The sequence below is a fragment of the Xyrauchen texanus genome, chromosome 37 (genome assembly GCF_025860055.1).
Source record: "Xyrauchen texanus isolate HMW12.3.18 chromosome 37, RBS_HiC_50CHRs, whole genome shotgun sequence".
NCBI lineage: Eukaryota > Metazoa > Chordata > Actinopteri > Cypriniformes > Catostomidae > Xyrauchen > Xyrauchen texanus.
Window position 1 is genome coordinate 31,909,674 of NC_068312.1, and position 18,555 is coordinate 31,928,228.

Here is an 18,555-nt window from a genome sequence, read left to right on the forward strand (position 1 = left end):
ATCGAATTGTTACCCTTTGAATCGTAATCTAATCGAATCATGAGGCCAGTGAAGATTCACACCACTAAGAATCCAGTAGATGGCACTGTGTTACAGCAAATGTTACAAATGGCAGTAGACATGTTGAGATGTGAGTCAAAACATTTAGTCTTAGTGAGTATTGTAATATGTTTTCCTCAAGTCGTTTCAGCTAGAACACGTTACGATGTCCTTGCAGATCTCAGGGATAACATGTGCAGTTCGTGGCTCTACATAAATCCTGAGGCCTCTATTAAAGATGGAAAGGCTATCTGTATATTGTCTTTATTAAGATCCATGAGACTGTGCTCACACATCTACAGGTATGAATGAATGATCAACATCACAATGGAAAAATGAATGAACGTATGATGCAACAACAACTGTGTTTACTTCTTAGTGGAAGTACCTCACACATTTCACGCAAAGCATCACGGGGCATAGGAATAAGGTGGATATGTTGTCATTAAAACTCAATTGCTCTGTGAATAAAATGAATGGGATTTTCCTTGTGGAACTCTACACATTTCCTTGTGTTGCACTCTATACATGATCATGATTTCTCAATTGTTTCGATTTGTTGAGAAGACTACTTCTCTGCCCTCTGTAGTTAATGAAAAAAAATTACATTAAAGGAATGAAGGTGTCCATCACCTGGCATTGGGCTGAGTGGACTCTTGGGGTCGACCGCAGATTCAATGGTAATTACTCCCTCTCTCTCAGGGCCCCATCCCTCTCGACTTTGGGCCTTCACTTTGAAGATGTAGGAATGGTTTGGCAGAAGATCCTGCACCACCACAGAGTTTTGAGTGGGATTGTTCACCTCAGTACGCTTTATCTCACCTATAGGAGGAACATTTAAAGTGATTGATGATGCCTGGTTCTCCCAAAATGCTGTTTAATTATTAATGACAGTATGAATGAGAAGAGAAGGACTGCTTATAAATATAGTGTTTGTACTCGCCTCCATTGATTAGCTGGTAAAGGACGCAGTACCCCAGTACATCCGTCTCACATTGGGGCTCCTGCCAGCTCACTTTTAGAGCCGTGGGTCCCAAGGCAGAGAACACAAGTCTGCTGGGAGTCTCAGGAACACCCGGGCTGAAGCGAGTCTCTGAGGACACAAGCAGAACAGCTGGTAAATGTCAAACCACAGAACAGACTTATTTAATTTCTGAGCCATTTATTTTTTTATTGGTTAGGGACCAGGAAAACACCAGATTTGGCTGAGGTGTCTAAATCAGGACAGGCATCTGTTTAACTAATGGAAGGCAAGAAAAGTTTTTGGTAAATCTGTTCAAAAACAATCATAATTTTTGCACTTCCATTCAGTGATAGTAGTGGTGCAAATTTCAACAGTGATAACCCATTTCAAGAGATGGTGGGACCTATTCTAGATCTCAAATGAACTGTGGTGTGCAGACTACATGTCAGACTACATGACTACATTGGTTGATTCCAGGTTCACTCACCCTGAAGAACCCTATCCAGGTTGAGCAGTGCATCGCTGATGTCTTCAGACTGAGTGCGAGCTCTGGAGCTCATGCTGTAGCTGGAAGTTGTATTCTGGCTGAAGCTAGAGACGCCTGAGGGACAGCCAAGCCACAGCAGGGTGGGGTGCGGCGGAAAAGGATTGGCAGCCATCACATGGGAAAAGACCAGAATACAGCAGATAAAGAAAAATGTAAAGAAAAAGGAGAAAACCAAGAGCAAGTTTGAAGTGAGAGTCAGCCGACGATTCTTGCACAAAGCTGCACCTGGCAAGCCATTTTATCAAACCATTTCGAATGCCATTATGCTCACATAAATTCATCAAGCTCACTTTACCTAGATTGTCCAAATATTCGCCAGACAAGTTTCCCATCACGATAGAATCCCTCACATCATCACTGTCAGTATAGTGCCTGTTGTCTGAACGTTTTCTCAGGGTCACTTCCTCTTTGAGTAGTCCACCGTCCATATTGATATTGTATCTTTGGGATGTTGAGTCCCCTGATAGAGATAAAATAACAATGATTGATAAATGAGCCTATTAATTCTCCAATTATGTCTTTTGTTGCATATGAATTTATATATATATATATATATATATATATATATATATATATATATATATATATATATATATATATATATATATATATTATACTGTTATTCTACAAAAAATGAATGTCGACAATAAGGAAGGTCAAAATGAGAAATAAATACAACATAGAACAATTTTTATTTTTGGGTGAACTATGCCTTTGAGCATCTAATGATCTGACTACCTTTCCCAGAAATGTATGTTGTGGTGCTGCTGTGATTGGACACTGCATGACGGGGTGTGGAATGGCTGTACATGGTTGAGGAAGAACTGAAGTTGCGGGAGAGGGAACTGCTTGATCCTGGGAACAAGAAATTCTGTTCCCATTTTGCATTAAGAAGCTGATCTGTAAGAACAAGACAAAATAGAATAATGACATAAGCGCTAGAGAATTAGCATAACAACACAGTTAGCACTCCAGCTCAGCTGTGGTCCAGAGGTCAACACCTCAGCAGACACAAACTGTTGAACCCCAAAGAAATCCACTCATTCCAGAAGAAGCAACAATGTTTTTTTTTTTATGGTAGCATGAATAACAATGGTGTTTCCTGCTGAAAAGACCATGAATTTCCATGCTGATCTAAGCTGGTTCATGCTGGTTTGGTGCTTGACCAGCATCGCCATGTTGTCCACCAACAAAAATGGTGGGTAACAAAAGCATGGTGTTTCTGATGCTGCCTAGCAGGAACACTCAGCACAGCAGCATCCCATGCTATGGACCAGCATCCAAAACATGCTGGAGACCAGCAATGGTCTTTTTAACAGAGGTGGCAGCATATACGTCATATACAAGACTTCATAACTCCATCACTTGCCTAAATAGTTTTATACTTAGACCCAATATTAAGCAGGGGAAATTGGCATTAATTAGCACTCTGAGACAATCCAGTCAAGCAACTTTGATATCACAGCATTGGGTTGACGTTGGGTATAGTTGGCAAGCTGTCTGCCAGGGTCTTCACCTTGTGGAATCATCGAATCATCGCTGGCATCTATGGCTTGGCTCAGGTGGTAGGGGATATTGTCAGCAGGCAGCTTCCAGGGCACTTGATGGAGATCCAGATCAGAACCAATCAGCTGGACATGCTTCCAGCTTGAGACTTCCGTATTTATTTGGGGAAGCATGCAAGGTACTGAGGAAATATTGGCTGGATTTGTTTTAAAGGGTTATTTCACCCAAACATTTTTATTCTGTCATGATTTACTCACCCTCATACCATTCAAAAACATTATAACTCTTTTTTTAAACATGGAACAAAAAAGGAGATGTTTTGAAGAATGCTTACGCTACCCTTTTCAAGACAGGAAAATGAAGACTGGTGGTGCTGAGCATAACAATGTCAAAATAAAAATCATCATAAAAGTACCATTAAAGTAATCCATATTAGTAAAGCACTATATTTTATTTCTTCTGAAGCTATACAAGGCATGTTTGAGAAAAATTGTTTCAATCGCATTTCCAAACAAGGCAAACCTGGTGTAACACATCTGGGCATTTGATATTTGAATACTGTGAACTCAAGTGAGATTTAACAAATGAGAATAAAATTTCCGTCTTTTCCTCACACAAAGCTATCATATAGCTTTAGAAGACTTGCACATACAGTATACTGTATAGCGCACAAGCTGCATGGACTACATTTATTATGTTGGCTTGACAAAGCCATCATACTGTTATTCTACAGACACGCTTTAATGATTTTACAAAATCCCTAGAAAAACTGTAACAACTCCTAGAGCTTTCAAGCGACATAAACCAAACTTGCCACAGGCCTTTAGACTATTCTGACTCTTTGTGCTTTCTCTTTTCTAACTGATCGGAATTACGGTTTTCGCACAGTGGATGATAAAATCTCGGAAAAATCCCGAAGACTTACATTGATGGAATGTTCAAATGGGCCAAGACTATTCAAATTCCAAAAATTCCAAAGTCAAAATTTTTAATGTAAACAAACCCACAACAGGCATTTAAGGGTAAGGGTATCTGCTGCCTGCCAGGAACAATATCAGGCACCTTTATACAATGGGCACATTTAATCTGCTTTAAGTTGCTCTTTTTCTATCTATCTATCCATCCATCCAATCTATAAAACAATAACATTCATCAAAGTTTGTCTTGACAAACTAGGTGTACTTTCTTGATGCGTTTTGTCATTATTGGAACTTGACTGTGCTAGTCACATTCACTTTTATTGTATGGACAAGCGCAGCGAGAACATTCTGCTAAACTTCTCCTTTTCTGTTCAACAAAAAAATTCATACAGGTTTGGAATGAAATTAGGGAGAGTAAATTATGACAGAATTTTCATTTTGGGCGGGAACTAAACCTTTAAATACAAAGGTTAGGCAGCAGGAAAGAAAAGGAGGGAAGCTGATCCATGATGCTAGTCATGTCTAATTGAACAAGCAATACTAAATAAAAAAAATAAAGAAATCATTCTTGTCACTCCAGTCTCCACCAAAATAGTGGAAGGAGCCTGATCAATACAGCTGCAACATTAACTACATCAACAAGTAATTTCTTTGCATTGAAATGAACGTTGCACAATCAGTAACATCAACCTTGATAAAGAGCCCAGTCACCCAGTTCAAGAAAGCCAAAGGAAAGAAAAAAGGACATTGTTCCATTGTGTCTGCACACAAGAATTTAATCTAGTCCTTATGATGTCTTCAATGTACAGGGGACTACAAGTTGTATATGCATTGAATATGAATTATGTAAAAACATCATCCTTGCCGTAGATGAAGACAAACCATGACCGTGTCTAACTGCTACTGACCAGCAGGTTTCCACAGGTCAAAAATGTTCATGAAAAAGCTTTCACATTTTTGAAACAATTCCACCTGCATACTCAGGCATGCAGTACAGACAAGCTTCGGCCAAGCTATGATCAAAGCCTTTTACCATTTTTCAGTTCAATACAACATGGGTTAGTCCACATATCCTAACTATGTTTGTTGTAAAATTACAGATAGTTCACCCCAAAATTTTATTCTGTCATCATTCATTCATTCACCCTCATGTTCTTCCAAACCCCTATGACATTCTTCCTTTTGTGGAAAACAAAAGGCGATGCTAGACAGAATGCTAGCCTCAGTCACCATTCACTTTCATTGCATCTTTTTTTCCATAAAATGAAAGCAAATGGTGACTGAGACTATGATTCAACATCTGCTTTTGTGTTTCATGGGAGAAAGAAAGCCATATGGGTTTGGAACAACATAAGGTTGAGCAAATGATGACAGAATTTTAATTTTGGGGTGAAATATCCATTTAGCACCAAACACGTTATTTTGATTTCAAGGTGTTGATGCAACGTTGCAACACTACATGTGAGACACTCACCATCAGACATATCTGTCATACTCGGCCTCTGGCTGCTTGTTGGGGATCGTATGACTTCATTACTGTACATCAGATAGCTGTCATAGTCCTCACCAGCCTCTGCATCCACAATGGGAATGTCTGGAATGATGGGAACTGTAGAATGGATATAAAACAATTACACAATTACAAAACTATGATTTATATCCATCATTGTATTATTCAGCTTCAAACCAAAATGCGTTGCAAAAGTGGTTTACTACTCTGAACAAATGAAGGCAGAAAAAGACAAATCAACTAAAAAAAAATGGTTGTCCACTTCACTTCTTTAGCCATATATTTGATTTTTTTTTACTATAAAAACTCAATGGCACCATAAATGCATTGCAAGACATGTAAAGAACGTGATCTGCTTGCCAAAGTATCATTAAGGGGCGTTCACACAGAAAATGTAAACATGCACATGACGGATGTATTTGTTGCACCACATCTCACTGTATTTTCAGTGTCTCACACATTTTTATGATGCCATGTCAAGTTAAAAGAACTTCAACACCTGTGTTTTTTCTATTTGTTTCTCCTAGGTTTTTGTAACACAAGTACAAGTTAGCTTAAACAGCCTCTTTTCGAAGTCATCAAACAATAAGGGCTCACACAGCCAGTCTCCATGGTGTGGTTTCTTGGTGTACACCCAAGTTTGTAAAACATCTTTGACACAAACCCAGCAAATTAAACTCAATCTTGAATGTACTAGGGTCTGCACCACAGGCTCTAGAAAGAAAGCTAGGAATATAATTTACTAAAAGCACTGTGCATTTTAGTTTTTTTCGTAAGACACTTACTTGACATGGGTCTGGTAGGTTGTGATGCCAGGTTGATGGTAGCGTCTCTGAATGGGCCCCAGCCCACCTTATTGCGAGCACGCACTTTATAACAGTATGTCTGAGATGGTTGAAGGTTCTCAATAAGCAGCATGCGCTTTTTGGGGTTGTCAATCATCACCTTCTTAGAAGCTCCGATAGGCTCTGAACGGGGGGAAAAAAAATATGGGCATTTATAATCAGAGAAGCACTATATTGCATATAATTATATAAAGTAAGACCTGACATACAGATGCCATAAAGTAATTTTAAGTTCCCATAAAAACATTCTGGCCCAAACATAGCATAAAAACAACAGCAACTAATGGGATTAAAACGATATCCTCCATTTCACAGCTGTAAACTTGTGTAAAACTAAACTGCACTGTGCAAATAGGTAAAAGGGTATTCAAGGATTCTTACTGCTGTCTTCATCGATTGGTGTGTAGATGACCTCATATGCAGTGATGATACCATTTGTCTCTGCTGGTTCTGCCCAGCTAACCTGAGTGACAGTGGGGCTAATGACATTGAAAGCCAAACGACCAGGTTCACCAGGTACTGGAGGGGTAAAATAATACAGATGGCCTTGTTTGTCAAAAAGAAACTTTAAACAGCATTAATGTTTGTGGAGAGACATTAGAAAAGACAGTATAAAATATAACAAATAAAATATATAAACTATAAAAATGTGAAACTTCTGATGGTGGTGGTGTGGTGTAATAGAACCCTCAAATAAAAACAATTCTAAAACATTAGAAAAACAATTTAAATCTTTCTGCTTTAGATGTCGTGAAGCGCACCTAACCATAACACGTTTTCCCGACATTTAGCAAATTTCTTGTCACTTGATTTCTAATTCCTAATAACACATTGGTAAAAAATCCTGCTCCACATAACTGTATACTAAACATCAAATATCTTCTGAATTGCTTGTCAATGAAAATGTGTTGCCTGGTTGGGACATGGTTTCAGTCTAACCCAGTTCCAAAACATACCATCCTCAAGAGTCTGACACTGGATTATATCACTGTAATTGCCCTCTCCAAGAACATTGTAGCCACACACACGCATCTCATAATCGCAGTAAGGGTAAAGATTTGTCAGCTCAGCATGAGTAGTCTTCACATCCATGACCTGAGCATCAGCCTCAGGGTCTCCATAAATCCAGTACTTCAACTGAAAACAGAGGAGCATACAGCTTAGACTGGTAATGTACTGAAAGACTTTTAGAAAGAAGACAAGTTAGTCTTCAACAGTCTTGCTTAGATTTATTGAAATAATAATCGTACAAATCTGATATAGCAACTACTACAATTTAACAGGTAGAATCATAGCTTGGTAAATGTTCTCTTACAACTAGTAATGCGTCACATGTTCGTGATATACCTTGTAACCATTGACATATCCACAGGGGGCCCAGTTTACATGTATGTTTCTAGGGCCAGAGGCTACAGCTTTGACATTGTTTGGGGAGTAGAGGCGTCCTCCAGGAGATGAGGCTGTCTGACTAACATATTCCATTTTCTGGAAATCCTGACTTTTATCCCCTGAAATGACAAAATGCAGATTCAGTCACACCTAGCATCTACAGATTACCTGCAGATTACCAACAGTAAAACATGATCAAAATTAAGAAACAATTAACATTTTAAGTCTTGCTGTTAGTTACATATGGTTTAATATGAAAAGAAGAGAAATTAACCAGGGTTTGGGGCAAAATGTCACCAAAAATGACATAAATGCAAGGGCAAAAAAAAAAAAACAATGCCCCTGTGGTGAATAATTTTTTTATTTTCTTTTAAATATGTAACATTTTATATACTTGTCTGTAGGCTGCCAGAGATCAAACTAAAGGTAAGGAACCCAAAACTTCATTAAGATGTGTGTTAATGGACAAAAAATAAAAACATTGGGAGAAACCAGGCTCAGCTGGGGGAACCAGATAACCTCTGCCTATAAAGTGTGCATATAATGGCAGTATTTGTTACCTATGTGTAATACGAGTAATAATTAATGTATTACAATGAGTATTCAAAATCATCTTAATATTCTATTTTATTGTATTTAATGCAAATGTTAAAAGATCATTTCTGACACCGTTCTAAACTCTCACCTCTGGCATCAACAACATTCATCAGTGTGGTCTTCCTCTCTCCGATGATTGCATTGGTGCTAGGGTCAAACAACTCCAGTTGGAAGGTCTCAGGTCTGATGGGTGATGGATATGCATGAGGCTCAATCACAACGTTCTTTTCCATCTCGCCGGGGCCAAATTTGAGAGGAGCAGAGAGGTCAAAACGAGAGGCTTTGTTTGTGCGCCAATACACAGTAGTATGACCCTCCTGGTTTCGAGTGCGTACCACAGGGATGGAGTAGACCGGGTCCATGGTGTTGAAAGTCTGAGTACTCTTTTTAAACATCACAATGCTGGGTTCTGGGAAGAGACATAAGACAATTAACATTTAAATCAGTGATCTGTCATGGCTGTGTAACTTCAGTTGCTTATTTTATGGTTGTTGAATGTAGCTGCATGATCCAGTACCTGGTTTATCAGCGATGGTAATAGTGGTGCGTGGGTATCGACCCAGTTTTGCACTTTGCCGTGGATTACTCAGATCCATCACAAACTGTTTGACTTGTTTGTCTTCCAGCAGTCCGTCTCCCTCCCCAAGCTCCAAAAGTTTTACTGGGATGGACTTCTGTGTCTCCCCTGGTCCATAAATCATATCACCATCAACTGAGATATAGTCCTGTAAATGTAGGTGAAGAGAATACAAAAATTAGCAAAAAAAAGTTTTAGCACAATCTTGGCCTTCTTGCTGTATTTCAGTGTTTTACGCTATGAGCACCAAGTTTTTAAGATGGAGTGCCAAGTTAAAAATATTTCAGCTACAGATCAATGTTGGTTTTAAAACGTAATAAATGTGCTATGTCTAGCTGTTTCTAACAACAGAACATGTACTGTGTGAAGATGCTCTCAGGCAAATTTACTTAAATTATGGAGCAAAATCTCCATATCAATTATTTGCCAAATATTACATCTCCAAATTATAGTATACATCCTCATCTCATCTAATCAACTATATTAATCAAATCTAAATAAAATTAAATCCCAGGGTTAAGTTAAGAGTATTTTACCTTCTTGTCTTTGGCAGTGAGGTCACGGGTGCAGAATGTGACCTGTGTGCGTCCATCCTCAATGATCTCACGACTGATGGGGATGTTCGCCACACCATCCTGACGACTGAAGGTGTATGACGGCTGCAGGAAAGTAAAGATGCTCCTGGCTGTAAGAGAACAAGTAAACATAAAAGCAAACTCAAAGATTCAAAGGTTTTGATGAACAGTCACCTAAACACTGTATCTTCACTGCATGAGAGGGGCAAGACGTGTCAAAACTAGATCGCTGCCATTATTATCAATTAAGCTGTATACAGTGAAAGTGTTGGATACATCGCATTGCACTGCAACGAGACATCACATAACAGACACCCCTATGTGTTTCAATTTTCTATCCCATTATTATTTTAGCAAAACTTGAAATGTACCAAAACAACTCTCACCGTGCTCTTTAATCACGGTGATATTGACATGATCTTTGTTGATCTTCGCAATTCCAACTGGAACATCGATGGCTTGCACAAGAAGCTCCTTCTTTTCATCATCCTCATCTTTGATGAAGAGTGGAACCCGGACATCCACAGACTCCACGCCCTCCTGAAACTCCACAGCACCTGCTGCCTCTACAGGAGAGATAAGGATTTGGACACATTTACAAAACAAACCTGAAATATTACAAAGTAAGAAAAAGTATTGCAGCAGTAGTTTTCTGAGTCTGGGTAAAGTAACATAAAAAGGAACTACATAGATAAAACAGTGTAATTTTTCCATTGTTTCCTTGTATAATGTCAGTTGTTAGGAAGCGACCCTGTACCTCTGTCAGTAGCCACGATGTAGTAGCCTGGAACCACTTTGAGGTCATGGAAATTTCCAGCCTGAACCTGTTTATCTGTCAGTTTCACAATATCTTGGTAACTGGCACGAGGTGCAGATAAAAACGTGTCGACAATTGTGTTGTTCTGTCTGTCGGTACAAAAGACAATTATTTTTGTAGCTCTGCAAGTTTTTAGATTTGTCTTGTATTTGCCATGTACAAATTATTATAACCAATTACAGTATATAGAAATTATAAGAAATTAAGTGCATTAGTAGGACTATTTTATAGTCATTACTTTTAAGAAAATTAAGTACTTTTTACAAAGCATTTTCTTACCAAATTTTCATCAGAGCAAAAAAAATCTCTCATTACAGTAAAACAGTGATGTGGTATCACTTTACAATAAGGTTTCATTCATTAACATTAGATAATGCATTAGGTATCATGAACAATATTCATGAACATTTTTTTTACAGCATTTGTTAATATTTGTTACTGTTAGTAAAAACACAATAGTTCATGTTAGTTCATATTATCGTGGTGCATTAACTAATGAAACAAATATAACTTTTGATTTTAAAAACTTATCAGTATATGTTATATGTATAATATATAAAATATATACAGTAAAAGTACCGTTCAATATTAATTCATGTTTACTAAGGTTGTTAACAAATGGAACCATATTGTAAAGTTTTAATAGTGACATTAATCATCCTGCTTGGACACAACAGTGATCAGATCATTTTAATAGTGCATCAAAATATGAAAAACTATGTGGTATTGAACGTCAGATGATACAAAAAACTTTCTATGCAAAATATCATTTCTTATTTTTACCTTTACGTTTTGTGGCAATACATGTCCTAGACATGCTTTTGACAGGTTTTCATGAAATTCATGATTTTTTAATTTAATACATAAGCTTTAAATAAATTTATAAAATAAGTGAAAGCGCCATACAGCCTTCCATCAGCAAAATCAACAGTAGCAATTGTACCTCTTTCCGGAATTCTTTTGTGTCCTGAGGAAAAAGAAAAACAGTACATTAGGAAACACAACTAAATCCAATACTTCTGAAACATTCACCCACAAGGCGCAGCTACGCCCATTTTTATGAGTCATCGCAAGGTACATGGTCTCACCTGAACCGAGTCTTCTGCAATCTCTGTGCACCTGGGATCTGCATGAACACAGTATTGAGCTGTTGATGAAGAACACAGAGACATCAGCAGTAAGGCATGATCGTTCATGGGCTAAAATTTGATTCTTCGTTACATGACATATCTATAAGCACCCACTCACGTTATCTTCCACCTCCCGTCTCAGCACATCTGTGTCCTGAGCCTCAGGGCGGGAAAGAGTGTCAAAATATTGCCGGTTCAAACGAAGAGAGACAGGAAACTGGACTGTGGAAAAAATAAGGAGAGGCAATTATGGAGAACATTTGTGCATTCTAAAAATACATGTTCTGCTCAGACCGGTGGTTCTCAGCTGATTTTGTATCAGGACCCAGATTTTACATTTGATATTATGTAGCGATCCTCCAGTACCAAACTCCCAACCCATATTTAATGTTGTCTGGCTTGAAGCAATAATGACTTATATCTTTTAGTAAATGGTGACAACAACAAAATGATAAAATACACCAAAAAATGTCCTACTCCCTGAAAGATATGAATGAAATAAGTGTCCTGAGATATCTCACAGGTCTCTGTGATAGCTCTAGACGCTTACCAAAAAATGTGTCTGCGGCCACAGTCTCTGATGCTTTCTGCCTGTCAATCATTTTGCACGTTCTCATAGTGTTGTAGTTGACGTTGACCACTGACACTTAATGCCATTTTCAGGTGTATAATATTTGTCGGTTGAAGGTGCTATTGTGCTACTGCTGTCTTTGACAGCCATGGGAACAAATAATGGTGCTCTACTGCTCGGTTTAAATCTCAAAATTATCTTTGGAGGGCAGAGTTTTGTAAAGATGGCTAATACAACGGCTCAGTCACATGAAAATTCCAGAAATCTAAAATCACTTACAGTACCTTTAAATATTTTAGAAAAAATAATCAGAAGAAACAATTCTTCTGCCAATTAATATAGTTATTTTCACATGCTTCATTCACAGCTTGGGTGAGTTTAAACTACAGTATACATTTTTTTCTCGCACCTCAAATTCATAGTTTTCGAAAGTGAGGGTGTCACACTACCTTTCCATACTGGCATTTGCCTAATTTGGCTGCTTCAGAGTGACTTCAGAGTGAATTTGCTTTAAAATGCTGTAGAGTTTGAGAGCACGCACAGCAAGAATAGAACAATAGGAATTGTTGTCATCCCCTTTTAAAAGTTGATAAGCCAACAGTATTTATTTTGCATTTGTAACTGCATTGCTTTTTCTGCCGTTTGTGACCCTATTCGAACATTTTGTTGCGACCAATTAGTTCAGAACCACTGAACTTGATAACTAGGTGAAGCTCTGTTCATACTCACTGTTCTCTTTTGGGTTGGGTTGGATTTGGTTCTGCGGGTGGTTTGGTCCTCGATGAACATTGTCTGTCACTTTCCAGCGTACAATGTCGGTGCTCTTAGATGGGCCGGTGCGCACCATTGGGGTGTCCAGATGATCAGAGGTCAACAAAGTCTGACGTAGCATGTAGTGGTCTTCTTTGAATCCCACTGTGCGACCTGACAATCAAACAGAAACATGTGAAATACAATGTTACTCCTTTGATTTTTTACTTAGTTTAGCTTAATACAGTAAGACAGATCTAGATCTCTACATGACAAAGAGAAAGATGATTACCTCTGCCACAACATGGAAGAAGAGCAAGACAGGCATTCTAGGGACAGACAGTAGACAAGTATATATATAAATCTAAAAAGTTTAGGTAAAATATTTTTTACCTGAATGACCACAACAAGCAATGAGTGGCATGACATATTGTTAGTTTCTATTTATGTCACATGATGCTGGGCAGCCACACCCCCAGTGAAATCTTATTGGCCCAAATCCTGTTTTGTACATAACTGTACATTAAACATTGAATATGTTCCGATGGTCTGTAGTTTTGCTGCTTCACACACTATTTTTGCTGGAACTCGAAGTTGGTAACAGATATGGCGATCTGTATTTTCCTTTGGGAATGTGCTTTCTTGTAATAAATAATATAGAAATGAAGCTTTCTTTAGATATAAAAAGAAAGTTGTGTGTGTGTGTGTATGTGGCTACCTGGCAGCAGCCACAGTATTTCCAGCAGCAGAGTAAAAGCAAACCGAGCAGCAGCATCAGAAAGATAATGAGAGGAATCAACCACAGGAATCCTGCAGGTGGACAGTCTAACACACACAGAAAACAATCTGTTAGTTTGACACTGACATATAGAACTTAAATAGAATCTACACACTCTTGATCAAGAGGCAGACAGTCAGAGTTGGTAAAAGCCTGTCACATAACTACAGTGGGACGCACTTACGCACAACTAATAGAGCGAAACAGTGCCCGCTTATTCAGCATCTGGCTTCCGGAAGAATTTTTCCCATGAATTTTTTGAATAGGCTTTTTTGTTTTTTTATCCTCCATAAAAGAGGTATAAACCATGAACCATTGCGAAAGATGTGACTGAAGAAAAAACGATGGGAATATATCAAACTATTGATTTTAGGTTGTTGATTATAAGTACAGAAACTATATATTTTACATTTATTGCAAAATATAGTGACACTTTATATTAGGTGGCCTTAACTACTATGTACTAACATTAAATACATACACAAGTTTGAGGTATGGGTAGGTTTAGGAGTAAGGGTAGGGTTAGGATTAGGGGTTAGCCTTAGGTTTTGGGGTACACAAATGTATTTAAATGCAAGTACTTTAAATGTAATTGCAATGCAACAACATGTATGTACATAATAAGTACACTGTATCAAATGGTTAAGCACATAGAAGTTAAGGCCACCTAATATAAAGTGGGTCCCAAAATATAAAATGTACAATTAGATAAGTGAAGAAAAAAAGTTTAATGGGAGACCGACTCGATTACGTCACTCAAAGTGCATCATGGGAATGGGCGGTTGTTCCAAGGAAAATATTGTGGCCACGGTTCTCTGATTGGTGGATCATTCTCTGCTGTACCACGGGTAATGTAGTTGTTTACTAGGAATTCGCTATCAAACATGCTATTTAAACAACGCAGTTAAAATAACGCAGACAGATGTTTTCAACAGAAGCATATACAATGAACAACCTACCAACAGGTAGGTTTGTCTTGAAATGTTATCGTTGAAAAACAAATTAGTCTTTGGAAACATTTAATGGGATTTTTACTTCTGGAACCAGACTGCTGTGCTGCTTTACAGTGCTGAGTTCTGTATAATATCACATTTAAGGCCATTTAAAAATTGCCTATAGGCCCATCCAAATTATTTCTGCTTTTTAAAGTAATTCGATGACTTATCCCACAGTGCTATCACAGTTAAATTTTTAATATATAAATTTATTGTAACAAATAACTATTATATCTTGTATAATCCAGGCAATTTTTATTAACTACAAATTTATATTTTGTAATAACTCACCTTTCTTTTTCTTTACTAGGACACGATGTTCTTTAGCAGTTTCATTTAAGGAATAATTCACCATATATTCGTATGTGCAGTCATCATCTTCATCACGGAAGCTACACTTCTCGATCACGCTGTCATCTGTGGCCACAAATATATCAATTTCAATACAATTTCTAGTATGGCATTTAATTTACTATCCTTCAATTATAAACAATATTTGAGTCAAGGTTTGATGCCTTACCGTCTTCCAGTTCGTCCACCAAGATGGCTTTAAAGTGACACTCATCACACTTCCTTCCTTTTCTCTCACCGGTGTTCCAGGCCTGGCACTGAACGCAGGTCCTCTTGTCCTCGCACATGCCCAATTGAGCCTGCAGGGTGACGGATGTAGGTTTTCGCATATGTTTGTTAACTAACAGACCTCACCGACAAGAACATTGAAGGAAAAGATACAGATGGACGAACACATCATAGTCGTACCTGGAAATTAGCTTCACAAGTGGGACTCAGTGGCAGTCCAGTGTGCTGACACTCACAGCGGCCACATTTACACACACCACGGCCGTTGCAGATGCCCTGTAAAAGGGAAGAATGATTTTTGTATAAATAGAGCAGATGTTTTACATGGAACATCTGTGACAACTGTTTTTATATGTGTATACTATTTTACAGGAAATAATTAGGGATGCACCAAAATAGAAGTTTTGAAGGATACTGATATGATGGCCAAAATACTGTCATACCTGTTTTTAATATTTTATTCCTCCCAATTTAGAATGCCCAATTCCCACTACTTAGTAGGTTCTCGTGGTGGTGCGGTTACTCACCTCAATCCGGGTGGTGGAGGACAAGTCTCAGTTGCCTCCGCTTCCGAGACCGCCAATCCATGCATCTTATAACGTGGCGTGGAGGCTCATGCTACTCTCTGCGATCCACACACAACTTACCATGTGCCCCACTGAGAGCGAGACCCACTAATCATGACAACAAGGAGGTTACCCCATGTGACTCTAACCTCCCTAGCAACCAGGCCAATTTGTTTGCTTAGGAGACCAGGCTGGAGTCACTCAGCACACCCTGGATTCGAACTCATGACTCCAGGGATGGTAGTCAGCATCAATACTCACTGAACTACCCAGGCTTCCTAATTTTCCCTTTTTTCCCTATTTTGGAATGTCCAATTCTAAGTCCTCGTGGTGGCATAGTCGGTGGCATACTCGCCTCAATCTGGGTGGCGGAGGATGATTTGCAGTTACCTCCATGTCTGAGACGTCAATCTGCACATTTTATCACGTGGCTTGTTGAGTGTGTTACCACAGAAAAGTAGCATGTGTGGAGGCTTCACGCTATTCTCTGCAGCATCCATGCACAACTTTACATGCCCCACCAAGAGCAAGAACCACACATTATAGTGACCATGAGGAGGTTCCCCCATTTGATTTTTTTTCACTAAAATGTTATATGCTGCAGGCATCAAAAAGACTATAAAAAATGGAAAAGTTTTTTTAAAACTCAAATAAAAAAAGAGTGCTGCCTATACTAATGAAATTGGAATAATATGCCCTGATCTTCACTAAAATCAGTGCAATCAGAGCATCGCAAATGTTCCAAAAATTCAATAAAAATAACATCCATATTGGCTGATACCCATGTGTTTAGTGTGCAAAATACAATAAGCATAATAAGTGTTTAATTAGTATTAAACAGTAATGCACTTCTGTATTCTTTGCATATTTTCATGAAAGGGTTTGTATATTTGCAGGCTTTACCCCTCTGCTGTCCAGGCATGTTTGGTTGCTTGTGGGACACTCACAGGCATCTCCAGTCCAACCAGGTGTACACACACATCTACCCATACTGCAACTGCCACGATCTAACTCACAAACACAGTTGATAGATAACAATTAAAAATACTATGGCAACATGTCAAAAAGATGTTTGTCTTAGCTTACCAACACATCATCAAATGAGACAATACAGACTGTATTTCCTATCATGTCGAGTACAAGGAGATGGAAAAAATTGTATCCCAAAGGAATAAAAATTTAAACTGAAAAAAGAGAGGAATTTCAGTTCATCCAGTAGGATTTTATTTTATTCACATCAATAATAATTTCTTACATTTATATTGTGCTTTTCTATGCACTCAATGCGCTTTACATATTATAGGGGGAATCTCCTCAACCACCAACAGCGCGCAGCATCCACCTGGATTATATGACGGCAGCCATAGTGCGCCAGAATTCAGGGATGGAAATTATTAAGAGGGCATGATAAATAAGGGCCAGTGGTGGGAATTTGGGCAGGACACCGGGGTTATACCACAACTCTTAACGAAAAGTGTTCTGGAATTTTTAATGACCACAGAGTGTCAGGACCTCGGTTTAAATTCTCATCTCATCCAAAAGACTTTGCGTTTTTACAGTACAGTGTCCCCGTCACCATACTGGGGCATTAGGACTCACACAGACCGCACCCCATGCATGTCTCCCTAATAACACTTCCAGCAGCAACCTTAGTTTTCCCCAGGAGGTTTCCCATCCAGGTACTGGCAAGGCTCAACCCTGCTTAGCTTTAGTAGGCAACCACTAAACAGTAGATTCTCCCATGCAGAATTCTTTAGGACTGTTGGTTCCAAAATATGATGGAAATTCCATTAGCAAATCCATATATTCCTTAAGCATTTTTTTTAACAGGATGATTTTCTTTTATTATGGTCCCAGAGAAAATGCTGTTATTTCAGCTAGACTTTATTAGGGTCACTAAAAGCTGAAATTAAATGCAATTAGAACATACAGTGAACTCCACAGACTCCATAGACATAAACTCCATTGTGAAGAAGGCTCAGCAGAGGTTGTACTTCCTTTGCCAGCTAAGGAAGTTCAACCTGCAACAGGAGCTGCTGACACAGTTCTACTTGGCCGTCATGGAGTCTGTCCTGTGTACATCTATAACTGTCTGGTTTGGTTCAGCCACCAAGTTCAGTATTGAAGTAAACTACAATAGACAGTCAGAACTGCTGAGAGGATTACAAGACCTGCACGTCTCCAGAGTGAGGAAACCTGCAGGTAGAATCAACCTGGACCCCACACACTTTGCCCCCTCCCTCTTTGAACTGTTGCCCTCTGGCCAGTGCTGCAGAGCACTGAGCACCAGGACATCTAGGCACAAGAACAGTTTTTACCCTCAGGCCATTTTCCTCATGAACAATTAAACTGCCTCAGGACTCCCCCATAGTGCAATAATGTAAATACATATCTCATGTACATATGTAAATTCACATATTTAATTCAATAACTGTACATTCCCCTACCTTGCACATATATTACCACTTGCACATGCACATACGCCATTCTGTTACATGTCCTATTATTTGTATGTCTATTTATACTCTTATATTCTGTCTCACTGTAATGTTCTGTGTGCACTTGTTTCTCCTATCACCCAAAAAAATGTCCTTGTGTACATGAGAACACTTAGCCATAAAGCTCATTCTGATTCTAAACTATCAAAAACATGTACTAACCATTACAGAGGAATCCACCAAATCTCTGGCACTGAGATTTGTCAAACTGGCAGAAGGGCCCCTCAAACTGGTTTGGGTTATAGCACACACAGGTACCACACATACAGTCCCCTTGTCCATTGCATGGCAGTTTCATGTCAGGGCCAATACACATGGCCAAGTCTGTGGAGGCCCCCGCCGAACAGTTACAGAAAGGACCTAGCCTATGAAGAGCAGGGCATGTACAGGGGTCAGAGTTAT

The 18,555-nt window shown here is 38.8% G+C and overlaps 1 protein-coding gene across 1 annotated transcript in view; it reads right to left on the bottom strand.

Moving 5' to 3' along the window:
- LOC127631064 (integrin beta-4-like) overlaps positions 1–18,555 on the bottom strand; it is a 33,222-nt gene that overhangs the window by 3,601 nt on the left and 11,066 nt on the right. The window contains exons 13-38 of the mRNA XM_052109027.1: positions 18,316–18,518; positions 16,559–16,662; positions 15,270–15,365; positions 15,031–15,160; positions 14,802–14,927; positions 13,456–13,562; positions 13,030–13,066; positions 12,717–12,911; positions 11,535–11,638; positions 11,375–11,433; positions 11,230–11,253; positions 10,227–10,375; positions 9,856–10,035; positions 9,431–9,579; positions 8,835–9,042; positions 8,406–8,726; positions 7,679–7,839; positions 7,288–7,468; positions 6,713–6,850; positions 6,272–6,454; positions 5,451–5,585; positions 2,289–2,450; positions 1,846–2,010; positions 1,491–1,604; positions 983–1,132; positions 673–861 (exon numbers count right to left, since the gene is read on the bottom strand). Coding sequence (XP_051964987.1) covers positions 673–861; positions 983–1,132; positions 1,491–1,604; positions 1,846–2,010; positions 2,289–2,450; positions 5,451–5,585; positions 6,272–6,454; positions 6,713–6,850; positions 7,288–7,468; positions 7,679–7,839; positions 8,406–8,726; positions 8,835–9,042; positions 9,431–9,579; positions 9,856–10,035; positions 10,227–10,375; positions 11,230–11,253; positions 11,375–11,433; positions 11,535–11,638; positions 12,717–12,911; positions 13,030–13,066; positions 13,456–13,562; positions 14,802–14,927; positions 15,031–15,160; positions 15,270–15,365; positions 16,559–16,662; positions 18,316–18,518 — 3,770 coding nt within the window. The remainder of the gene's footprint in view (positions 1–672; positions 862–982; positions 1,133–1,490; positions 1,605–1,845; positions 2,011–2,288; positions 2,451–5,450; positions 5,586–6,271; positions 6,455–6,712; positions 6,851–7,287; positions 7,469–7,678; positions 7,840–8,405; positions 8,727–8,834; positions 9,043–9,430; positions 9,580–9,855; positions 10,036–10,226; positions 10,376–11,229; positions 11,254–11,374; positions 11,434–11,534; positions 11,639–12,716; positions 12,912–13,029; positions 13,067–13,455; positions 13,563–14,801; positions 14,928–15,030; positions 15,161–15,269; positions 15,366–16,558; positions 16,663–18,315; positions 18,519–18,555) is intronic.